General features: G+C 39.6%; 1 protein-coding gene across 6 annotated transcripts in view; it reads right to left on the bottom strand.

Annotated features, from left to right (window-relative positions):
- The window catches only part of RIMKLB (ribosomal modification protein rimK like family member B), a 156,598-nt gene that overhangs the window by 20,963 nt on the left and 113,571 nt on the right, over window positions 1-22,064 (bottom strand). For all 6 annotated transcript variants that reach the window (XM_057492305.1, XM_057492307.1, XM_057492304.1 and 3 more), the window contains 2 exons: window positions 10,541-10,771; window positions 8,551-8,637 (listed from right to left, as the gene is read on the bottom strand). In XM_057492305.1, coding sequence (XP_057348288.1) covers window positions 8,551-8,637; window positions 10,541-10,771 — 318 coding nt within the window. The remainder of the gene's footprint in view (window positions 1-8,550; window positions 8,638-10,540; window positions 10,772-22,064) is intronic.

Below are 22,064 nucleotides of genomic sequence, written 5' to 3'. Positions count from 1 at the left end.
TTTGGCAACTCTTAGTCCATTCTTGGGTTCTGTGAGTCTGGTGCTGTTTTGTTCCTCCAGTTTTTGCTTTGTTCTTATGCTCCACAGATGAGTGAAATCATTTGGTACTTGTCTTTCTCTGCCTGGCTTATTTCACTGAGCATAATACCCTCTAGCACCATCCATGTTGTTGCAAATGGTAGGATTTGCTTTCTTATGGCTGAATAATATTTCACTGTGTATATGTACCATATCTTCTTTCATATTTATGATTTTTATTTTAAAATCTCTTTCAGGAAGATTGATTAATCCCATCTCACTCAATCCTTCTTCTGGTGTTGGTAACATTTTGCTTTGAACTAGGTTCCTTTGATGTTTCATATTTGGAGGTGGCACCCTCTAGTGCCTGGAAGCTCTATTCTCTGGAGCTGCTCAGCCCCTGGAGCAATGTCAGGGTCCACAGGTGAGTGGTGCTGGTGTCTGGGGGGAGTAAAGAGCTGTTTCCTGCTTCCTGGCTGCTATGCCTGTCTCCACTGCCAAAACCAGTGGGCCGAACAAACACACAGGTGTAAGTCTCTATGCTTTGTGTGGATGCTGTATGCGGGGCTTCCCTCTGGCTGGCCTTATGCCAGGGCAGGATTTGCCAGTTTGCAAGCCAGGTGCGGGCTGGCCAGGAGGAAGGCGCAGCGGGCTGCATATCATGGTAGGAGCTGTGTTGTCAGCCAGAGGGATGGAGCGCCTGAAGATCGTGAAAGTTCCCAGCCTGCTGGGCAGCATGCACCCAGACAATTTTGTCTACCTGTCCTTTCTCCTGAGCAGTAAGCTCTGTGCAAATCTTGCCCCTTTAGCAGCCCTCTTGCTTTTAGAAGTCTCTGACTGCCCACCCAGAACAGCCAGATATGGATCCCTGTTTTCCACAAGCAGCTGGAATCTCAGTCTCTCCAGGTATTCTGTCTGTCTTAGCTTTCCAACCACACTAATCACCAGAGCACATGCAATGTAGGTTTGTGCTACCAGAGCAGATCTTCAGGGTAGGTGTTCAGGAGTTCCAGGTCTCTACTCCCTTCCCGCTCCTTTTCTCTTCCTCCTGCTGGTGTGCTGAGGTGGGGAAGGGCTTGGGTCCCACCAGGTCACGGCTTTGGTAATTACCCTGTTCCGTGAGGTCTGTTTTTTCTCCAGGTGTATGCAGTCTGGTGCAGCCTTCTTTTCTGTTGCTCTTTCAGGATTAGTTGTATTCATTATATTTTTGTATTATATGTGGTTTTAGGAGGAGGTCTTTGTCTCACCTCTCATGCCGCCATCTTTAATCCTGGTATTAGCTTTACTTTTTAATTCTCTACTCTGTTCCATTGTTCTCTTTAATTTTTGTGCCAACAGAAGTGGCTGTTTTCAATACATGGTTTTAAATCCTTTGATGTCCTTTCCATTAAGAGAAGGGGGGATCTCCCTGCTTGTGATTGCTTCAAGCAGAATACAGCAGAAGCCATTCCTTATGACTTCTGAAGCTAGGTCATAAAATGTCATGCAGCTTCTTTGCTCATAGGAGTGTCCACTGTACGAGCCGAGACTTCAGACTGCCTTACTGGAGAAGCCAAAAACAATGCAACCAAGAAGTCCCAGCTGAACCCTTGTCCAGCTGTCCCTGTCAAGTACTTGGATTTATAAATCATCTTATGCCTTAAGACATCCTTCCTTAATCTGAAGTCATTAAGATAATTTTAAAAACTGTCTTCTAGAGCTTTATAGTTTTGCTTTATATATTTCAATCTTCAAACTGTAAAAACTGGGAAGGGTTCAACTTGAGCTACTGTAAGATTCTTGCATTGTTGAAGAGGAAGATAAAGATATTAACTTGAGACTCAGTTTAAATTAAGTACGCACCTTAAAATCTCTAGATTATCACTAAATGAACAGAAATAGCTTCTAGCAAAACCAAACTCATCGTAGCCTATAAATTTTTTAAATGTTTTTTTATTGTGGTATCATTAATCTACAATTACAAAAAGAACATTATGTTTACTAGATTCCCCCTTCACCAAGTACCCCCCCACATACCCTTTCACAGTCACTGTCTATCTGCGTAGTAAGATGCTGTAAAATCACTACTTGTCTTTTCTGTGTTGCCAGCCCTCCCCGTGTCCCCCACGCACTATACATGCTAATTGTAATGCCCCCTTTCTTTTTCCCCGCCCTTATCCCTCCCTTCCCACCCATCATCCCCAGTCCCTCTCCCTTTGGTAACTATTAGTCCATTCTTGGGTTCTGTGATTCTGCTGCTGTTTTGTTCCTTCAGTTTTCCTATGTTCTAATACTCCACATATGAGTGAAATCATTTGGTATTAGTCTTTCTCCGCTTGGCTTATTTCACTGAGCATAATACCCTCTAGCTCCATCCATGTTGTTGCGAATGGTAGGATGTTTTTTTTCTATGGCTGCGTAATATTCCATTGTGCATATGTACCACATCGTCTTTATCCATTCATCTACTGATGGACATTTAGGTTGTTTCCATATCTTGGCTATTGTAAACAGTGCAGTGATAAACATAGGGGTGCATCTGTCTTTTTCAAACTGGAGTGCTGCATTCTTAGGGTAAATTCCTAGAAGTGGAATTCCTGGGTCAAATGGTATTTCTATTTTGAGCATTCTGACGAACCTCCATACTGCTTTCCACAATGGTTGAACTAGTTTACATTCCCACCAGCAGTGTAGGAGGGTTTCCCTTTCTCCACAACCTTGCCAACATTTGCAGTTTGTCTTCTTGATGACGGCGATCCTTACTGGTATGAGGTGATATCTCATTGTGGTTTTAATTTGTATTTCTCTGATGATTAGCGAATTGGAGCATCTTTTCATGTGCCTGTTGGCCATCTGGATTTCTTCTTTAGAGAACTGTCTATTCAGCTCCTCTGCCCATTTTTTAATTGGATTATTTGCTTTTTGTTTGTTGAGGCGTGTGAGCTCTTTATATATTTTGGATGTTAATCCTTTATCAGATCTGTCTTTTATGAATATGTTCTCCCATACTGTAGGATACCTTTTTGTTCTATTGATGGTGTCCTTTGCTGTACAGAAGCTTTTTAGCTTGATATAGCCCCACTTGCTCATTTTTGCTTTTGTTTTCCTTGCCCAGGGAGATATGTTCATGAAGAAGTCACTCATGTTAATGTCCATGAGATTTTTGCCTATGTTTTTTTCTAAGAGTTTTATGGTTTCATGACTTACATTCAGGTCTTTGATCCATTTCAAATTTACTTTTGTGTCTGGGGTTAGACAGTGATCCAGTTTCATTCTCTTACATGTAGCTGTCCAGTTTTGCCAGCACCATCTGTTGAAGAGACTGTCATTTCGCCATTGTATGTCCATGGATGCTTTATCGTATATTAATTGGCCATATATGTTTGGGTTAATGTCTGGAGTCTCTAAACTGTTCCACTGGTCTGTGGCTCTGTTCTTGTGCCAGTACCAAATTGTCTTGATTACTATGGCTTTGTAGTAGAGCTTGAAGTTGGGGAGTGAGATCCCCCCCACTTTATTCTTCCTTCTCAGGATTGCGTTGGCTATTTGGGGTCTTTGACGGTTCCGTATGAATTTTTGAACTGTTTGTTCCAGTTCATTGAAGAATGCTGTTGGTAATTTGATAGGGATTGCATCGAATCTGTATATTGCTTTGGGCAGGATGCCCATTTTGACTATATTAATTCTTCCTAGCCAGGAGCATGGGATGAGTTTCCATTTGTTAGTGTCCTCTTTAATTTCTCTTAAGAGTGTCTTGTAGTTTTCAGGGTATAGGTCTTTCACTTCCTTGGTTAGGTTTATTCCTAGGTATTTTATTCTTTTTGATGCTATTGTGAATGGAATTGTTGTCCTGATTTCTCTTTCTATTAGTTCATTGTTAGTGTATAGGAAAGCTACAGATTTCTACGTGTTAATTTTGTATCCTGCCACTTTGCTGAATTCCGATATTAGTTCTAGTAGTTTTGCAGTGGAGTCTTTAGGGGTTTTTATGTACAATATCATGTCATCTACAAATAGTGACAGTTTGACTTCTTCTTTACCAATCTGGATTCCTTGTATTTCTTTGTTTTGTCTGATTGCTGTGGCTAGGACCTCCAGTACCACGTTGAATAACAGTGGGGAGAGTGGGCATCCCTGACTTGTTCCTGATCTCAGAGGAAAAGCTTTCAGCCTCTCGCTGTTCAGTATGATGTTAGCTGTGGGTTTATCATATATGGCCTTTATTATGTTGAGGTACTTGCCCTCTGTGTCCATTTTGTTGAGAGTTTTTATCATGAATGGATGTTGAATTATGTCAAATGCTTTTTCAGCATCTATGGAGATGATCATGTGGTTTTTGTCTTTTTTGTTGATGTGGTGGATGATGTTGATGAATTTTCCAATGTTGTACCATCCTTGCATCCCTGGGATGAATCCCACCTGGTCATGGTGTATGATCCTTTTGATGTATTTTTTAATTCGGTTTGCTAATATTTTGTTGAGTATTTTTGCATCTACATTCATCAGGGATATTGGTCTGTAGTTTTCTCTTTTGGTGGGGTCTTTGCCTGGTTTTGGTATTAGGGTGATGCTGGCTTCATAGAATAAGTTTGGGAGTATTCCCTCCTCTTCTATTTTTTGGAAAACTTTAAGGAGAATGGGTGTTATGTCTTCTCTGTATGTCTGATAAAATTCCGAGGTAAATCCATCTGGCCCAGGGGTTTTGTTCTTGGGTAGTTTTTTGATTACCAATTCAATTTCATTGCTGGTAATTGGTCTGTTTAGATTTTCTGTTTCTTTCTGGGTCAGTCTTGGAAGGTTGTATTTTTCTAGGAAGTTGTCCATTTCTCCCAGGTTTCCCAGCTTGTTAGCATATAGGCTTTCATAGTAGTCTCTAATAATTCTTTGTATTTCTGTGGGGTCCATCGTGATTTTTCCTTTCTCGTTTCTGGTTCTGTTGATGTGTGTTGACTCTCTTTTTCTCTTAATAGGTCTGCCGAGAGGCTTATCTATTTTGTTTATTTTCTCAAAGAACCAGCTCTTGGTTTCATTGATTTTTTTAAATTGTTTTATGCTTCTCAATTTTATTTATTTCTTCTCTGATCTTTATTATGTCCCTCCTTCTGCTGACCTTAGGCCTCATTTGTTCTTTTTCCAATTTCAATAATTGTGACATTAGACTATTCATTTGGGATTGTTCTTCCTTCTTTAAATATGCCTGTATTGCTATATACTTTCCTCTTAAGACTGCTTTTGCTGCATCCCACAGAAGTTGGGCTTTGTGTTATTGTTGTCATTTGTTTCCATATATTGCTGGATCTCCATTTTAATTTGGTCATTGATCCATTGATTATTTAGGAGCGTGTTGTTAAGCCTCCATGTGTTTGTGAGCCTTTTTGCTTTCTTTGTACAATTTATTTCTAGTTTTATGCCTTTGTGGTCTGAAAAGTTGGTTGGTAGGATTTCAATCTTTTGGAATTTACTGAGGTTCTTTTTGTGGCCTAGTATGTGGTCTATTCTGGAGAATGTTCCATGTGCACTTGAGAAGAATGTGTGTCCTGTTGCTTTTGGATGTAGAGTTCTGTAGATGTCTATTAGGTCCACCAGTTCTAGCGTGTTGTTCAGTGCCTCTATGTCCTTACTTATTTTCTGTCTGGTGGATCTGTCCTTTGGAGTGAGTGGTGTGTTGAAGTCTCCTAGAATGAATGCATTGCATTCTATTTCCTCCTTTAGTTCTGTTTATATTTGTTTCAGGTATGTTGGTGCTCCTGTATTGGGTGCATATATATTTATAATGGTTATATCCTCTTGTTGGACTGAGCTCTTTATCATTATGTAATGTCCTTCTTTGTCTTTTGTTACTTTCTTTATTTTGAAGTCTGTTTTGTCTGATACCAGAATTGCAACACCTGCTTTCTTCTCTCTGTTGTTTGCATGAAATATCTTTTTCCATCCCTTGACTTTAAGTCTGTGCATGTCTTTGGGTTTGAGGTGAGTCTCTTGTAAGCAGCATATGGATGGATCTTGCTTTTTTATCCATTCTGTTACTCTGTGTCTTTTGATTGGTACATTCAGTCCATTTACATTTAGGGTGATTATTGAAAGGTATGAACTTATTGCCATTGCAGGCTTTAAGTTTGTGGTTACCAAAGGTTCAGGGTTAGCTTCTTTACTATCTTACTGTCCAACTTAACTCGCTTGTTGAGCTATTATAAATGCGGTCTGATGATTCTTTATCTCTCTCCCTTCTTATTCCTCCTCCTCCATTCTTCATATGTTGCGTGTTTTGTTCTGTGCTATTTTAAGGAGTGTTCCCATCTAGCGCAGTCCCTCTAAGATACCCTGTAGAGGTGGTTTGTGGGAGGCAAACTCCCTCAACTTTTGCTTGTCTGGGAATTGTTTAATCCCTCCTTCATATTTAAATGATAATCGTGCTGGATACAGTATCCGTGGGTCAAGGCCCTTCTGTTTCATTGCATTAAATATATCAATGCCATTCTCTTCTGGCCTGTAAGGTTTCTGTTGAGAAGTCTGATGATAGCCTGATGGGTTTTCCTTTGTAGGTGACCTTTTTACTCTCTCTGGCTGCCTTTAATACTCTGTCCCTGTCCTTGATCTTTGCCATTTTAATTATTATATGTCTTGGTGTTGACCTCTTTGGATCCCGTCTCTCGGGAGTTCTGTGTGCCTCCATAGTCTGAGTAACTATTTCCTCCCCCAGTTTGGGGAAGTTCTCAGCAATTATTTCTTCAAAGACACTTTCTATACCTTTTTCTCTCTCTTCTTCCTCTGGTACCCTTCTAATGTGGCTATTGTTCCTTTTGGATTGGTCACACAGTTCTCTTAATATTGTTTCATTCCTGGAGATCCTTTTATCTCTCTCTGCATCAGCTTCTATGCGTTCCTGTTCTCTCGTTGCTATTCCATCAATGGCCTCTTGCATCTTATCCATTCTGCTTATAAATCCTTCCAGAGTTTGTTTCACTTCTGTAATCTCCCTCCGGACATCTGTGATCTCCCTCTGGACATCTGTAATCTCCCTCCGGATTTCATCCCTTAGCTCTTGCATATTTCTCTGCAGTTCTGTCAGCATGTTTATGGTTTTTATTTTGAACTCTTTTTCAGGGAGACTGGTTAGGTCTGCCTCTGCAGATCCTTTCTCAGGTGTAACTATCTTCGTCTGGACCAGATTTTTTTGCCTTTTCATGGTGATTGCAGTGGTTGTAGGCAGGTTGCAGGTGTGTCAGCTGGGAGAAGAAAGTCCTTTCCTGCTTGCTTGATGCCTTGCCCTTCTCCGCTGCCTATGATGGCTACCTGCACTCTTGGAGCAGTCACCAGGTCAATCTCCTAAGCTGCTGAGGGCGGGGTGTCCGTCAGAGCAGCGCAGAGCCCTGTGGGGAGTGGCAGGCACACCAGGTGCACTCCTCTGTGCTAGCGGCGACCCTGCCGGGCAGCTGTGTAACAGCAGCAGCCTTTGGGTCTGGCCCAGGCGGCTGTGCATTGGGCTGGGATTCCAGTTGGCTGCTGGGAGCACGCCTGCTCCCTCTGGCTCCGCTGCTGGTGCACGCGGGGCTTTTCCACGCAGGCTTCTACTGGGCTCTGGCTTCACTGCCACTGGTGTGCGTTAGCCGCACCCGGGCTGTTCGGTCACGCCGCTGTGGGCTAGCCCTGCGGCACACGGATCTGCTCTCGGTTCCTTCTAGCACTTCTGCCCCCGGCGCGTGCTCCCACTCTCCTGCTACTGGGCCCGTGTGTCGGGGTCCGCGCCAGTTGGAGGAACGACTGGCAGGCTGCCTAGTCTTGTGAGGGGCTTCGGAGCTGCACTGCCTCCGTTTAGGGCGCCTAAGTTTCCCCGGTATTCCCAGCTGTCAGGACAACTTCGTCCAGCTGTGGGGTCCCTGTCTCTTTAAGACTTGCAGAAAGCACTCGTTTTTCTTTTGTCTCAGGGGCGCCGGTTGCAGGGACCTGCCCACAGGTTTTGCTTTTTCGTTTCTCTAATATCCAGCACCCCATGCACCTTGTGTCTGTGTTCCGGGTGTGGATTTCTATAGCTGGATGTTTAGCAGTCCTGGGCTTTCACTCCCTCCCCGTTCCGACTCCTTTCTTCCCGCTGGGTTTTGGGGTGGGGGAGCGTTCAGGTCCCACCTGGCCGCAGCTTGTATCTTACCCCCTTCCTGGGATGCTGAGTTCTTGCAGATGTAGATGTGTCCTGGCTGTTGTACTGCATCCACTGGTGTGTCTTTTAGGAATAGTTGTATTTATTGTATTTTCATAAATGTATATGTTTTGGGGAGGAGATTTCCTCTGAACTACTCATGCCGCCATCTTCCAGTAGCCTATAAATTTGATATCATGTACCTAACAACATTCCTCTAATTATTCTTCAGAAACCCCACTTCAAAAGCTATAAATTTCAAGTGACAAGACAACCATCTGGTCAATAGCTATGAGCAAATACAAAGCAAACCGTAATTGCTTTGATCTGATTTTAAAGACTCTTATTTTGTATAATCACCCTCATGAATTCTCAATAGTATTTCACAATAATGTGCCATAGCAATGACTCATACACACCTCTATGGCCTCGTGTATTCTTCACTACCATTGGGAACTCCAAAACTTCTGCTTCATCAATCATTTTAGCGAAATTTTCATGACCACCTGGGTTGAGAAAAAAAGAAACTGAAGAACAGCAACAGAGGTGCTTGATAATTTTATCTATACTAATGTCAATAACAGAAGGCAGTAGCAGGCTGATGACTAAATTTTGGGTTTTTTGGAGTAAGTAATTAATAAAAGTTGAAAGTATAAATATCAGTTTAAAACCACACCTTTTAAAATGGATGAAAGTCATCTTAAACTATACATATTCTAATACCCAACTTAAGAGAAATTATCTTTCAAATCAAACTGTTCCTTAATTCTCTACCATTTTTCACATTTTTACCCCTATTCCTCTACCACACAAATAACATTAGAAACCCCCAAATCTACTTAGTATCTTCAATTTCATTTGGATAAACAGTAAGTCAGTGAGAAGAAACATCCAAGGTTGAAAAGATGCTGTATTTGTGTGTATATGCACGCGCACACACACTCCCCCCTACCAATCAAACATACAAATTAATTTTTCTTATCTCCGTTATTTAATCAGAGTCCTTTCTATACTGAGCTACTCAGTATCCATGGTTTAAGTCTTGCTTCTTACTTTTTTATTGTCCAGGAACAAATGACAAAGTAGCAAGACAAGAGTGAAACCAGACTGCAGTTGTAAAAAAATCAGCATGATAACACAGAAAAATTAAAACAGGAAGAATTTCATCAAATGACTTCAATATCGTAAATTTACAGCTCAGAGTAATTACGATGATTCAGTCCCCACATTTCAAACCTTCAAAATTAGAGCATAGGTAGTATTTGTTAATGTGGTTACCCCTTTTCTCTTTCCATTCTCTTAAAATCAGAATTGTAGACTCATGATATAAGCTGTAACATCCCAAAAGCATCAGGAAGACAGAATTCTCAAACTATTCATATTCTCTCTCCTATGCAATTGCTAAAAATGACCACTGTATGCACACTTGCCATACAGGCTTGAGGAGTTCCCCTCTCTAAAATATTAAAAGATAAGATGACAGGGGTGTCTTTTTAAAGCCTCATAACACTCCAAATACTCTACCGGACATTTATTTGGAGAAATATCCATATGAAAAACTATACTGATTTACAGTAAGTCTGATCCTCTCTAAACTGAAACAACTAGGAAGGCAGGAAATGTATTAACAAAATATTGTTTATAACAGTGCTACTCAAAGCGTAGTCCACTAAACTGTGCCTGTCTGTGACTTCTTTTGATATCTGTCCAGATAAATATAAAAAGTAAGCACTACAAGGTTTTATAGCAATTTGGCAATGTTGTGGTATTTTTATTGTAATTTATAATAGAGTATTGACCGGCAGCAGACAGTTCTTAAAAAGAAAAAGGACCCTTCACCACAGTTTTAGAAGCACTAATTTAAGGCAAACCCAGTATAGAGTCAGTTTCTTAAAAACTAAGAAAATATTTATGAAGAATTATCATGAAAATAGTAATGAAGACCATTAAACAGAGACACCAAGTTCTTATTATTTTTCACCTAACCTATGAGTTGGCAAACTCAGGCTTGTGAGACAGATTTGGCACATTTCCTTTTTTGTAATAAAGTTTTATGGAACACAACCATGCTCATTTGGTTAATCATTGTCTATAGTGGCTTTCACACTACAGAAGCATTACTGACAGTCAGAGGAAAAAACTTACAGCCTGGAAAGCCCAAACTATTTACCATTTGGCCCTTTACAGGAAAATAACTTTTCTAAGTCCATTCTATCCATACCACAGAGCTAAATCTTAAGACATGATACATCATTCTCCTGCCCATTTTGTTAAAACTGAAAGTCATTTCTGTAAGTTTTCTCATATTTACGAATTCCCTTATATCACATAACCCTATTAACTTAGTATGGCTTTCAAAACTGTCAGAGCTCTAAAACTTATGGTATAAATTCTTATTAGCAAACTCACCATAAGAGAAAGTATCTGGCAGAGGAACACCATGACCAGCCAACTCTTGAAATGTCCAGAACTTATTAACACAGTTAAGGATGGCCTGGGGCCGGTTCATTAACCGGCATCCCATCTTCTCTAGATGGCGCAACACAGTGATGTCACTATCACTTTGCACCCAAGGGGTTGGCACTCTCACTACCACCACCTGAGGATAGGCAGTAATTAGCTCTCCACTGATCCGCAGACCTGAAATATATGAGAACGAAGATAAAACCATTAAAAGGGAATTAAAATTAAAAAAGCAGAAATGTATCAAAGCATGGGTCACTAAACTATATGTACTACTTTGTTAAGATTTCATTGAGACAGAGACAAAATGCTTCCTTAAATTATATTCCTTTGTAAGAAAAAAGAAAATGTAAACAGAAAAATTTATGCACTGTTTAAATAAATTATGGTACATATCTACACAATGAAATATTACATTGCTGCTAGACAGAAATGTCATATATCTATCTCTATGTTCAGAGATAGAAAAAATGTCCAGAAAAAGAAAAAAAGTAAATCTGAGAATAAGTTTTGTGTTTAGTATGCACAGAAATGTACGAGCGGATAAACAATGTATGTGGCTTTTTTCTGGGTGAGTGAGTGGCAAGGCAGGAAGGCACAACAGGCAACATTAACATTTTGCTCCAGGTAATTCTTTCATTTTTTTTTTAGTGAGAACATACACTTTTTTGATGAAAAAAAATTTTTAAAGAAAAGTCTCTTGCATTTTATCCAATACTACCATTCTGTTTAAAGAGGTCCCACATAATAAAGCAATAAGGAATCTATGGAGTTGCTCTTTGAAACCTATTTTCATTAAAAAGTAGTATATGCATGGTACATATACACAATGGAGTATTATTCAGCCATAAGAAGAAAACAAATCCTACCATTTGCAGCAACATGGATGGAGCTAGAGGGTATTATGATCAGTGAAATAAACCAGGCAGAGAAAGACAAGTACCAAATGATTTCACTCATCTGTGGAGCATAAGAACAAAGCAAAAACTGAAGGAACAAAACAGCAGCAGACTCACAGAACCCAAGAATGGACTAACAGTTGCCAAAGGGAAAGGAACTTGGGGGAGGAGGGGGTGATAAGGGAGGGAGAAGGGGAATAAGGGGCATTATGATTAGCACACATAATGTAGCAGGGGGAAATGGGGAAGGCAGTATAGCACAGAGAAGACAAGTAGTGATTCTATAGCATCTTACTACACTGATAGACAGTGACTGTAATGGGGTATGTGGTGGGGACTTGATAATGGGGGAATCTAGTAACCACAATGTTGCTCATGTAATTGTATACTAATGATACCAAAATAAACACACACACACAAAAAGTAGTATATGCATACTTGTTTAACATATTCAAAAACAAAAATATATAACATATTCACCTGCCACTCAACAGCCTAGCTCTCTACCTAGTGTTAATAGTAGGTACTTTTCCAGCTATTATCTAAGTACAGAAAAATATGCAGATAATTTTTAGAAAAAATGAGGTATTTATATTTGTATTATTTCATGTCACTTTCTCTCATCACTTACAATTATACCAAAGAAGCTTCCTACATGAGTGAATATAGCTTTATTTATACTTCTTTCCTTTTTTTAGTGGGCTGAAAGGAAGTACTTTTTATAGATAGACCATATGATCAATCCTTTACTTATAGATATTCATTCATCCGTGTAATGAATAGTAAGCAATCACTATGTGATAGAGTCTCTTCTAAAAAGTTGGAATCAATTGGTAAATAAGGCATATAAACTTTTAATCTAGTGGGAGAGACACTCTATGTATTAATTTTTATAACATTAACTTTTAAATATGGTAGAAGTTCTGATACAGGAGAAACCAGTTAAGTAGAGATAACAGTTAAGTTATGACATGAACGTCTTTTTAAAAAGAGGACACTTCAGCTGTAAGGGAGGAGCAGAAGTCACAAGGCAAAATGAGCAGTAAAAACAATGTGTGCTTCACCTGCCAAGTTGTATTGATATAAACATATAATGTTGGTCACTAAAGATGTCAAATATGCAAAAGCACACATTTTTATTGTGGTATAACTGACATATGACATTGTACATATTAGTTTTAGGTGGCCAACACAATGATTTATTATATGAATATATTAAAAAATTACAATTAGTATAGTTAACACCCATCACTTCAAACAGGTATTTTTCTTATGATGAGAATTCTTAAGATCTACTCTCTCAGCAACTTTCAAATGTACAATACACTGCTGGACACTACATCCCCAGGACTTATAATTGAAAGTTGGTGCCTTTCAACCGCCTTCACCCATCTCTCCCACACTCCCCACCTCTGGCAACAACCAAGCTGTTTTCTGTAGCTATGAGTTCATTTATTTATTTTTTGGTTCTACATATAAATAACATCATACAGTATTTGTCCTTTTCTGTCTGACTTATCTCACTTAGCATAATGGCCTCAAGGTCCATCCATGTTGTCACAAATGGCAGGGTTTCCTTCCTCTTATGACTGAATCATTTTATATGCTTAAAATGTACATATATATATGTTATGTATGTCATATATATGTATTTATACATATTTCCTTTATCTATTCATCCATCAGTGGACACATAGGTTGCTTCCATGTCTTAGCTATTGTAAATAATGCTGTGATAAACATGGCAGTGCAGATATATCCTCAAGATGGTGATTTCATTTTCTTCAGGTAAATGCTCCAAAGTGGAATTTGCTGGATCCACAAATTCTGAGCAAAAGAGATTATCTGTATTCTGATTAAGGGAAATGAGGGCATGTGCTGGATTTTGCCTGTTGATGCTTTACACCATCCCCATCTTTTAATCCCTCCCTGTGTGGCAGGGCTTAGAAGCATCGCCCACATTCCTTCACCAGCAGGATTCCATTTAAGAATCCACCACTGAAAGACAATTACACAAAATTTTAAAGGTGAAAGAGAAGTCATTATTTTTCAGGGGCAGCTACAGGTAGGTATGTGGTCATCAGTAAATGTGAGGCTCAGCCAGTGGCTTCAGGCATCCTCCTCCATCACTCACTGCATTGCTGTAGGCATCTTAACAGCAGCAGACATCTGCAATCCTGCCCATTCTCAGTGTTTAGGCGTTTGCAGTAACCTGCAAATCTAAAGCTCATTTTTCTAAATGAGAAAAACTTAAGTGACTAGCTTGGGGTTAAAACTTTTCAGACTAAGATATGGAGAATGGGAAAGTTGAAAAAGGAAGCTAGTTTAGGGCAGAAGATGCTGAGTTTAGATCTAGATATAAAGATTTTGGTGATAACAAAGATATCAAAGTTGAACTATTCTATAATAGTATGGACATCAAAGAGAACTATTCTATAATATTCTTTTAGTATGGATTGAAATTATACAGGGGAAATGCATAATTTAAGTCACTGTTAATGAAGCCAGCCATAAAAATTTACTGCAGTCTTCAAGAGAGAGACTACCGTAGAAGAGGGGAGAGGAAGCAAAGCATCTTTGTAATGTAGGCAAACTTCTTTGAAAAGTCCATCCACTTTGAAAAAGGGTAAACTTAGTAACAGTGACTTCAGGTTAAAAACAAATAATTTATCAATCTGTTCTAGCCAACTTTTGGAATTCAACAGCAGCCTACATGATGGCTAAAACGTTCTGAATACAGCTATAAATATAAATTAAAATATATAAATATATGTAAAACTATATCATTTTAAGTATAAATACAGATCAAAAGCTATGGAATAATTAATGACAACAAAGGGGGAGAAACTACCAAACTCTTTAAATAAAGAACATTCCAAAGAAAACTGTAAGGCTAAACTAGGAGATTAAGGTTTTTTTCCTTAAATGTTTTCATTGAGACCACAAACAGCAAAGGATAATGAGGAGGAGTTAACAAAAGCAAAAAGAGAAAGTGAGCACATCTACTGCAGGATCCTATCTGGCATATGATGGCATCAGATTCCAGTCCCAGCTCTGCATACTTATCTGCTGTATAACATCAAGCAAGTCACTTAACCTCTTTGTTCCTCAGGTTCCTCATCTCTAAAATGGGAATAGCAAGACTAGTTCCTTTATCCTTTATTGAGTTTTGATAAGGATTAATTTGCTGAACATTAGTGAAGCAGTGCCTGATACACAATAAGCTCTTAATCATCACTGTCACCTATAATAAATCTTTGCAGGTGGGAAACTGAGAGCAAGAGTAACTACAAAGTAAGTTTCATGTGAGTGGGAATCAGACCATCTCGTTCATAGCTACATCCCTCAGGACTCTATAGCACATACTAGATGCTCAATTATTATTTATTGAAATTTGAACCTGCCTCACAGTTTTTAAGAAGCAGAGCAGAGGTTTAAATCCATATGAGTCTGAAACTAAAACAAAATTGTCCCTATAGATGCTGCAGAAAACCTATACGTAACTCAAACTCAAACCCCACAAGTAACTCAAAACACCAAAGGTTAATCAATTCACACTTATATCTAAAACTCAACGTAAACAGAAGGAAGAAAATTTAAAGGACTAGAAATTAATGAAATAGAAAGCAAACATCAATAGAAAAGACCAAAAATTGGTCCCTAGAAAACTAGTAAATTTGCTAAATCCCTGGTAAAGCTGATACAGGGATAAAAGAAAAAAAGGACACAAATAAAGTCAAGAATGAAAAGGGAATTTCTCTATATATCCTGCAGACATTAAAAAGATAATGGAAGGATTTTATGAACAACAACATATTAAAAACTTAGGTGAGGGGGCGGAGCCAACATGGCGGCATGAATAGGACAGTGGGAATCTCCTCCCAAAAACATATATATTTTTGAAAATACAACAAATACAACTAATCCTAAAAGAGAGACCAGAAGACACAGGACAACAGCCTGACTACATCCACATGTGCGAGAGCCCAGTGCCGGGTGAAAGGGGTAAGATACAACCCCCAGCCCGGCAGGACCCGAGCACACCTCCTCCCAGCTCCCAGCGGGAGGGAGAGGGAGCCCAGGACTGCTAAACACCCAGCCCCAGCCACCTGCACCAGAGCACAGACACAGTGCATGCGTGGAGGGCTGGAAACTAGGGAAACAGGGCAGCAAGACCTCTGAGCGGGTGCCGAAGCTGATGCCCCTGTGACAAAGAAAAGCGAGTGCTTTTTGAAAGTCTTAAAGGGACAGGGACTTAACAGATAGACAGAAACAACACAGGTCACAGCCCAGTGGCTGGAAATTACAGGGAAAACCGGACGCACTAACCCCCTGGGCAACAGCTCTGAGACCCCTCACGGAGGTAAACAGCCAAACAACACCCCCCCCTCCGTCCATTACCCCTCCAGGCGCTGCGAAAGCAGAGAAACAGCCTAAGGCAAACCCTGCCCACAGAAAGGGAGATCCCTCCACTCCAGCCAGGCAAGACACAAAGACCCAGCCTACATGCAATTATCCAACACAAGCCACTAGGGGTCGCAGTTGTCCCAGTAAAGAAAAGCCAGTAGCAAGTGAAAAGTTTGGCCCTCCCAGCTGACAGTCAATAGCACCTGTCAACATGAAAAGGCAAAAAAATATGATCCAGACAAGACTAACCCAGACAGCTTTGGCATCTGCTACATCTTCCCCTGAGAAGGAACCGGGGGAGATAGATTTAGCCAGTCTTCCTGAAAAAGAATTCAAAACAAAAGTCATAACCATGCTGATGGACTTGCAGAGAAATATGCAAAAACTAAGGAAGGAGAATACAGAAATAAAACAAGATCTGGAAGGACTTCAAAACAGAATGGACGAGATGCAAGAGACCATTAATGGAATAGAAAACAGAGAACAGGAACGCAGAGAAGCTGATGCAGAGAGAGATAAAAGGATCTCCAGGAATGAAAGAATTCTAAGAGAGCTGAGTGACCAAACAAAACGGAACAATATCCGCATTATAGGGGTACCAGAAGAAGAAGAGGGAGAAAAAGGGATAGAAAGTGACTTTGAAGAAATAATTGCCAAAAACTTCCCCAAACTAGGGGAAGAAATGGCCTCTCAGACCACAGAGGTACACAGAACTCCAATGACAAGGGATCCAAGGAGGGCAACACCAAGACACATAATATTTAAAATGGCAAAGATCAAAGACAAGGACAAAGTATTAAAGGCAGCCAGAGAGAAAAAAAAGGTTACCTACAAAGGAAAACCCATTAGGCTATCACCAGACTTCTCAACAGAAACCTTACAGGCCAGAAGAGAATGGCATGATATACTTAATGCAATGAAACAGAAGGGCCTCGAACCAAGACTACTGTATCCAGCAGGAATATCATTTAAATATGAAGGAGGGATTAAACAATTCCCAGACAAGCAAAAGTTGAGGAAATTTGCCTCCCACAAACCACCTCTACAGGGCATCGTACTGGGACTGCTCTAGATGGGAGCACTCCTAAAAAGAGCACAGAACAAAACACCCAACATATGAAGAAGGGAGGAGGAGGAATAAGAAGGGAGAGAGATAAAGAATCATAAGACCACATGTATAATAGCTCAACAAGCCAGTTAAGTTGGACAGTAAGATAGTAAAGAAGCTAACCCTGAACCTTTGGTAACCACAAACTTAAAGCCTGCAATGGCAATAAGTTCATACCTTTCAATAATCACCCTAAATGTAAATGGACTGAATGCACCAATCAAAAGACACAGAGTAACAGAATGGATAAAAAAGCAAGATCCATCCATATGCTGCTTACAAGAGACTCACCTCAAACCCAAAGACATGCACAGACTTAAAGTCAAGGGATGGAAAAAGATATTTCATACAAACAACAGAGAGAAGAAAGCAGGTGTTGCAATTCTGGTATCAGACAAAACAGACTTCAAAATAAAGAAAGTAACAAAAGACAAAGAAGGACATTACATAATGATAAAGGGCTCAGTCCAACAAGAGGATATAACCATTATAAATATATATGCACCCAATACAGGAGCACCAACATACATGAAACAAATACTAACAGAACTAAAGGAGGAAATAGAATGCAATGCATTCATTCTAGGAGACTTCAACACACCACTCACTCCAAAGGACAGACCCACCAGACAGAAAATAAGTAAGGACACAGAGGCACTGAACAACACACTAGAACAGATGGACCTAACAGACATCTACAGAACTCTACATCCAAAAGCAACAGGATACACATTCTTCTCAAGTGCACATGGAACATTGTCCAGAATAGTCCACATACTGGGCCACAAAAAGAACCTCAGTAAATTCCAAAAGATTGAAATCCTACCAACCAACTTTTCAGACCACAAAGGCATAAAACTAGAAATAAACTGTACAAAGAAAGCAAAAAGGCTCACAAACACATGGAGGCTTAACAACACGCTCCTAAATAATCAATGGATCAATGACCAAATCAAAATGGAGATCCAGCAATATATGGAAACAAACGACAACAACAACACTAAGCCCCAACTTCTGTGGGACACAGCAAAAGCAGTCTTAATAGGAAAGTATATAGCAATCCAAGCATATTTAAAAAAGGAAGAACAATCCCAAATGAATGGTCTAATGTCACAATTATCGAAATCGGAAAAAGAAGAACAAATGAGGCCTAAGGTCAGCAGAAGGAGGGACATAATAAAGATCAGAGAAGAAATAAATAAAATTGAGAAGAATAAAACAATAGCAAAAATCAGTGAAACCAAGAGCTGGTTCTTCGAGAAAATAAACAAAATAGATAAGCCTCTAGCCAGACTTATTAAGAGGAAAAGAGAGTCAACACAAATCAACAGTATCAGAAACGAGAAAGGAAAAATCACGACAGACCCCACAGAAATACAAAGAATTATTAGAGACTACTATGAAAGCCTATATGCTAACAAGCTGGGAAACCTGGGAGAAATGGACAACTTCCTAGAAAAATACAACCTTCCAAGACTGACTCAGAAAGAAACAGAAAATCTAAACAGACCAATTACCAGCAATGAAATTGAAGTGGTAATCAAAAAACTACCCAAGAACAAAACCTCCGGGCAGATGGCTTTACCTCGGAATTTTATCAGACATACAGGGAAGACATCATACCCATTCTCCTTAAAGTTTTCCAAAAAATAGAGGAGGAAGGGATACTCCCAAACTCATTCTATGAAGCTAACATCACCCTAATACCAAAACCAGGCAAAGACCCCACCAAAAAAGAAAACTACAGACCAATATCCCTGATGAACATAGATGCAAAAATACTCAACAAAATATTAGCAAACTGAATTCAAAAATACATCAAAAGGATCATACACCATGACCAGGTGGGATTCATCCCAGGGATGCAAGGATGGTACAACATTCGAAAATCCATCAACATCATCCACCACATCAACAAAAAGAAAGACAAAAACCACATGATCATCTCCATAGATGCTGAAAAAGCATTTGACAAAGTTCAACATCCATTCATGATAAAAACTCTCAGCAAAATGGGAATAGAGGGCAAGTACCTCAACATAATAAAGGCCATCTATGATAAACCCACAGCCAACATTATATTGAACAGCGAGAAGCTGAAAGCATTTCCACTGAGATCGGGAACTAGACAGGGATGCCCACTCTCCCCACTGTTATTCAACATAGTACTGGAGGTCCTAGCCACGGCAATCAGACAAAATAAAGAAATACAAGGAATCCAGATTGGTAGAGAAGAAGTTAAACTGTCACTATTTGCAGATGACATGATACTGTACATAAAAAACCCTAAAGACTCCACCCCAAAACTACTAGAACTGATATCAGAATACAGCAAAGCTGCAGAATACAAAATCAACAAACAGAAATCTGTGGCTTTCCTATACACTAACAATGAACCAACAGAAAGAGAAATCAGGAAAACAACTCCATTCACAATTGCATCAAAAAAAAATGAAATACCTAGGAATAAACCTAACCAAAGAAGTGAAAGACTTATACTCTGAAAACTACAAGTCACTCATAAGAGAAATTAAAGGGGACACTAATAGATGGAAACTCATCCCATGCTCGTGGCTAGGAAGAATTAATATCGTCAAAATGGCCATCCTGCCCAAAGCAATATACAGATTTGATGCAATCCCTATGAAACTACCAGCAACATTCTTCAATGAACGGGAACAAATAATTCAAAAATTCATATGGAAACACCAAAGACCCCAAATAGCCAAAGCAATCCTGAGAAAGAAGAAGAAAGTAGGGGGGATCTCACTCCCCAACTTCAAGCTCTACTATAAAGCCATAGTAATCAAGACAATTTGGTACTGGCACAAGAACAGAGCCACAGACCAGTGAAACAGACTAGAGAATCCAGACATTAACCCAGACATATATATATATATGGTCAATTAATATTTGATAAAGGAGCCATGGACATACAATGGCGAAATGACAGTCTCTTCAACAGATGGTGCTGGCAAAACTGGACAGCTACATGTAGGAGAATGAAACTGGACCACTGTCTAACCCCATATACAAAAGTAAACTCAAAATGGATCAAAGACCTGAATGTAAGTCATGAAACCATTAAACTCTTGGAAGAAAACATAGGCAAAAACCTCTTAGACATAAACATGAGTGACCTCTTCTTGAACATATCTCCCCGGGCAAGGAAAACAACAGCAAAAATGAATAAGTGGGACTATATTAAGCTGAAAAGCTTCTGTATAGCAAAAGACACCATCAATAGAACAAAAAGGAACCTTACAGTATGGGAGAATATATTTGAAAATGACACATCCAATAAAGGCTTGATGTCCAGAATATATAAAGAGCTCACACACCTCAACAAACAAAAAACAAATAGTCCAATTAAAAAATGGGCAGAGGAACTGAACAGACAGTTCTCCAAAAAAGAAATACAGATGGCCAACAGACACATGAAAAGATGCTCCACATCACTAATTATCAGAGAAATGCAAATTAAAACTACAATGAGGTATCACCTCACACCAGTAAGGATGGCTGCCATCCAAAAGACAAACAACAACAAATGTTGGCGAGGCTGTGGAGAAAGGGGAACCCTCCTACACTGCTGGTGGGAATGTAAATTAGTTCAACCATTTACAATAGCCAAGAATTGGAAGCAACCTAAATGTCCATCGATAGATGAATGAAGAAGATGTGGTACATATACACAATGGAATACTACTCAGCCAGAAGAAAAGGGCAAATCCTACCATTTGCAGCAACATGGATGGAGCTGTAGGGTATTATGCTCAGTGAAACAAGCCAAGCGGAGAAAGAGAAATACCAAATGATTTCACTCATCTGTTGAATATAAGAACAAAGGAAAAACTGAAGGAACAAAACAGCAGCAGAATCACAGAACTCAAGAATGGACTAACAGGTACCAAAGGGAAAGGGACTGGGGAGGATGGGTGGGTGGGGAGGGATAAGGGGAGGGGAGAAGAAGGGGGATATTAAGATTAGCATGCATGGGGGGGTGGGAAAAAGGGGAGGGCTGTACAACACAGAGAAGGCAAGTAGTGATTGTACAACATTTGCTATGCTGATGGACAGTGACTGTAAAGGGGTTTATAGGGGGGACCTGGTATAGGGGAGAGCCTAGTAAACATAATATTCGTCATGTAAGTGTAGATTAACAATACCAAAAAAAAAAAAAGAAAGGCAGTTCCTGTGTGGAGACCTCCAATGAGTTCTACACAAGGGTATAAAGGGCATATAAAAGTGTAGGCAAAGGGTCTGTTTGTGTTTATACAGAGGATCAAAGCCTAATTGGGCTACCCCGAAAATGAACTAAGATACGATATGAAAAAGAACTTCCAACATCAGCACTCTCTGGAAGACTCATGCCAGAAGATGATCATCAAAAAACCCCAACAAAGATCCACGCACTGCTACAGCTGTAGATGCACTCATCCCACCAGTTCCTGGACTTGCCATGGGAATGAGGAAGGAGATATCTAAGCTGGCCTGTGCATACAGTAAAACAACAAATTTGACTGGATCTATACTGTTGGAACTCAACCAAGAATTAGGAGAAGTGCAAATTGTAGCGCTCCAAAATCTTACAACTACAGACTATTTACTGTTAAAAGAACATAAGGGATGTGAACATTCCCCAGGAATGGGTTGTTTTAATTTGTCTGATTTCTCTCAGACTGTTCAAGTTCAGTTGGACAATATCCACCATATCACAGATAAGTTTTCACAAATGCCTAAGGTGCCTAACTGGTTTTCTTGGTTTCACTGGAGATGGCTGGTAATTACAGGTATGCTTTGGTTATGTAACTATACTCCTATTATGTTAATGTGTATGTGTAATTTAAGTAGTAGCTTAAAACCTATACATGCTGAAGTTAACTCTACAAGAAGATATGTCAAAGAAATAATCAATCTTCCCATGTTTTCTTCCGCTTGCTACTTCTATAGCTTTTCTTCTTCCTTCCTAATTACAACCCTTAAATAGAATTCGTGCCTCATATCAAATTTACCGAGTATCATAATTCTTCCAAGTGGTAAAGATACCTCAAGA

The sequence above is a fragment of the Manis pentadactyla genome, chromosome 14 (genome assembly GCF_030020395.1).
Source record: "Manis pentadactyla isolate mManPen7 chromosome 14, mManPen7.hap1, whole genome shotgun sequence".
Taxonomy (NCBI): Eukaryota; Metazoa; Chordata; class Mammalia; order Pholidota; family Manidae; genus Manis; species Manis pentadactyla.
Note: the sequence above shows the minus strand (reverse complement) of the source record. Positions and strands in the feature narration are given on the sequence as shown.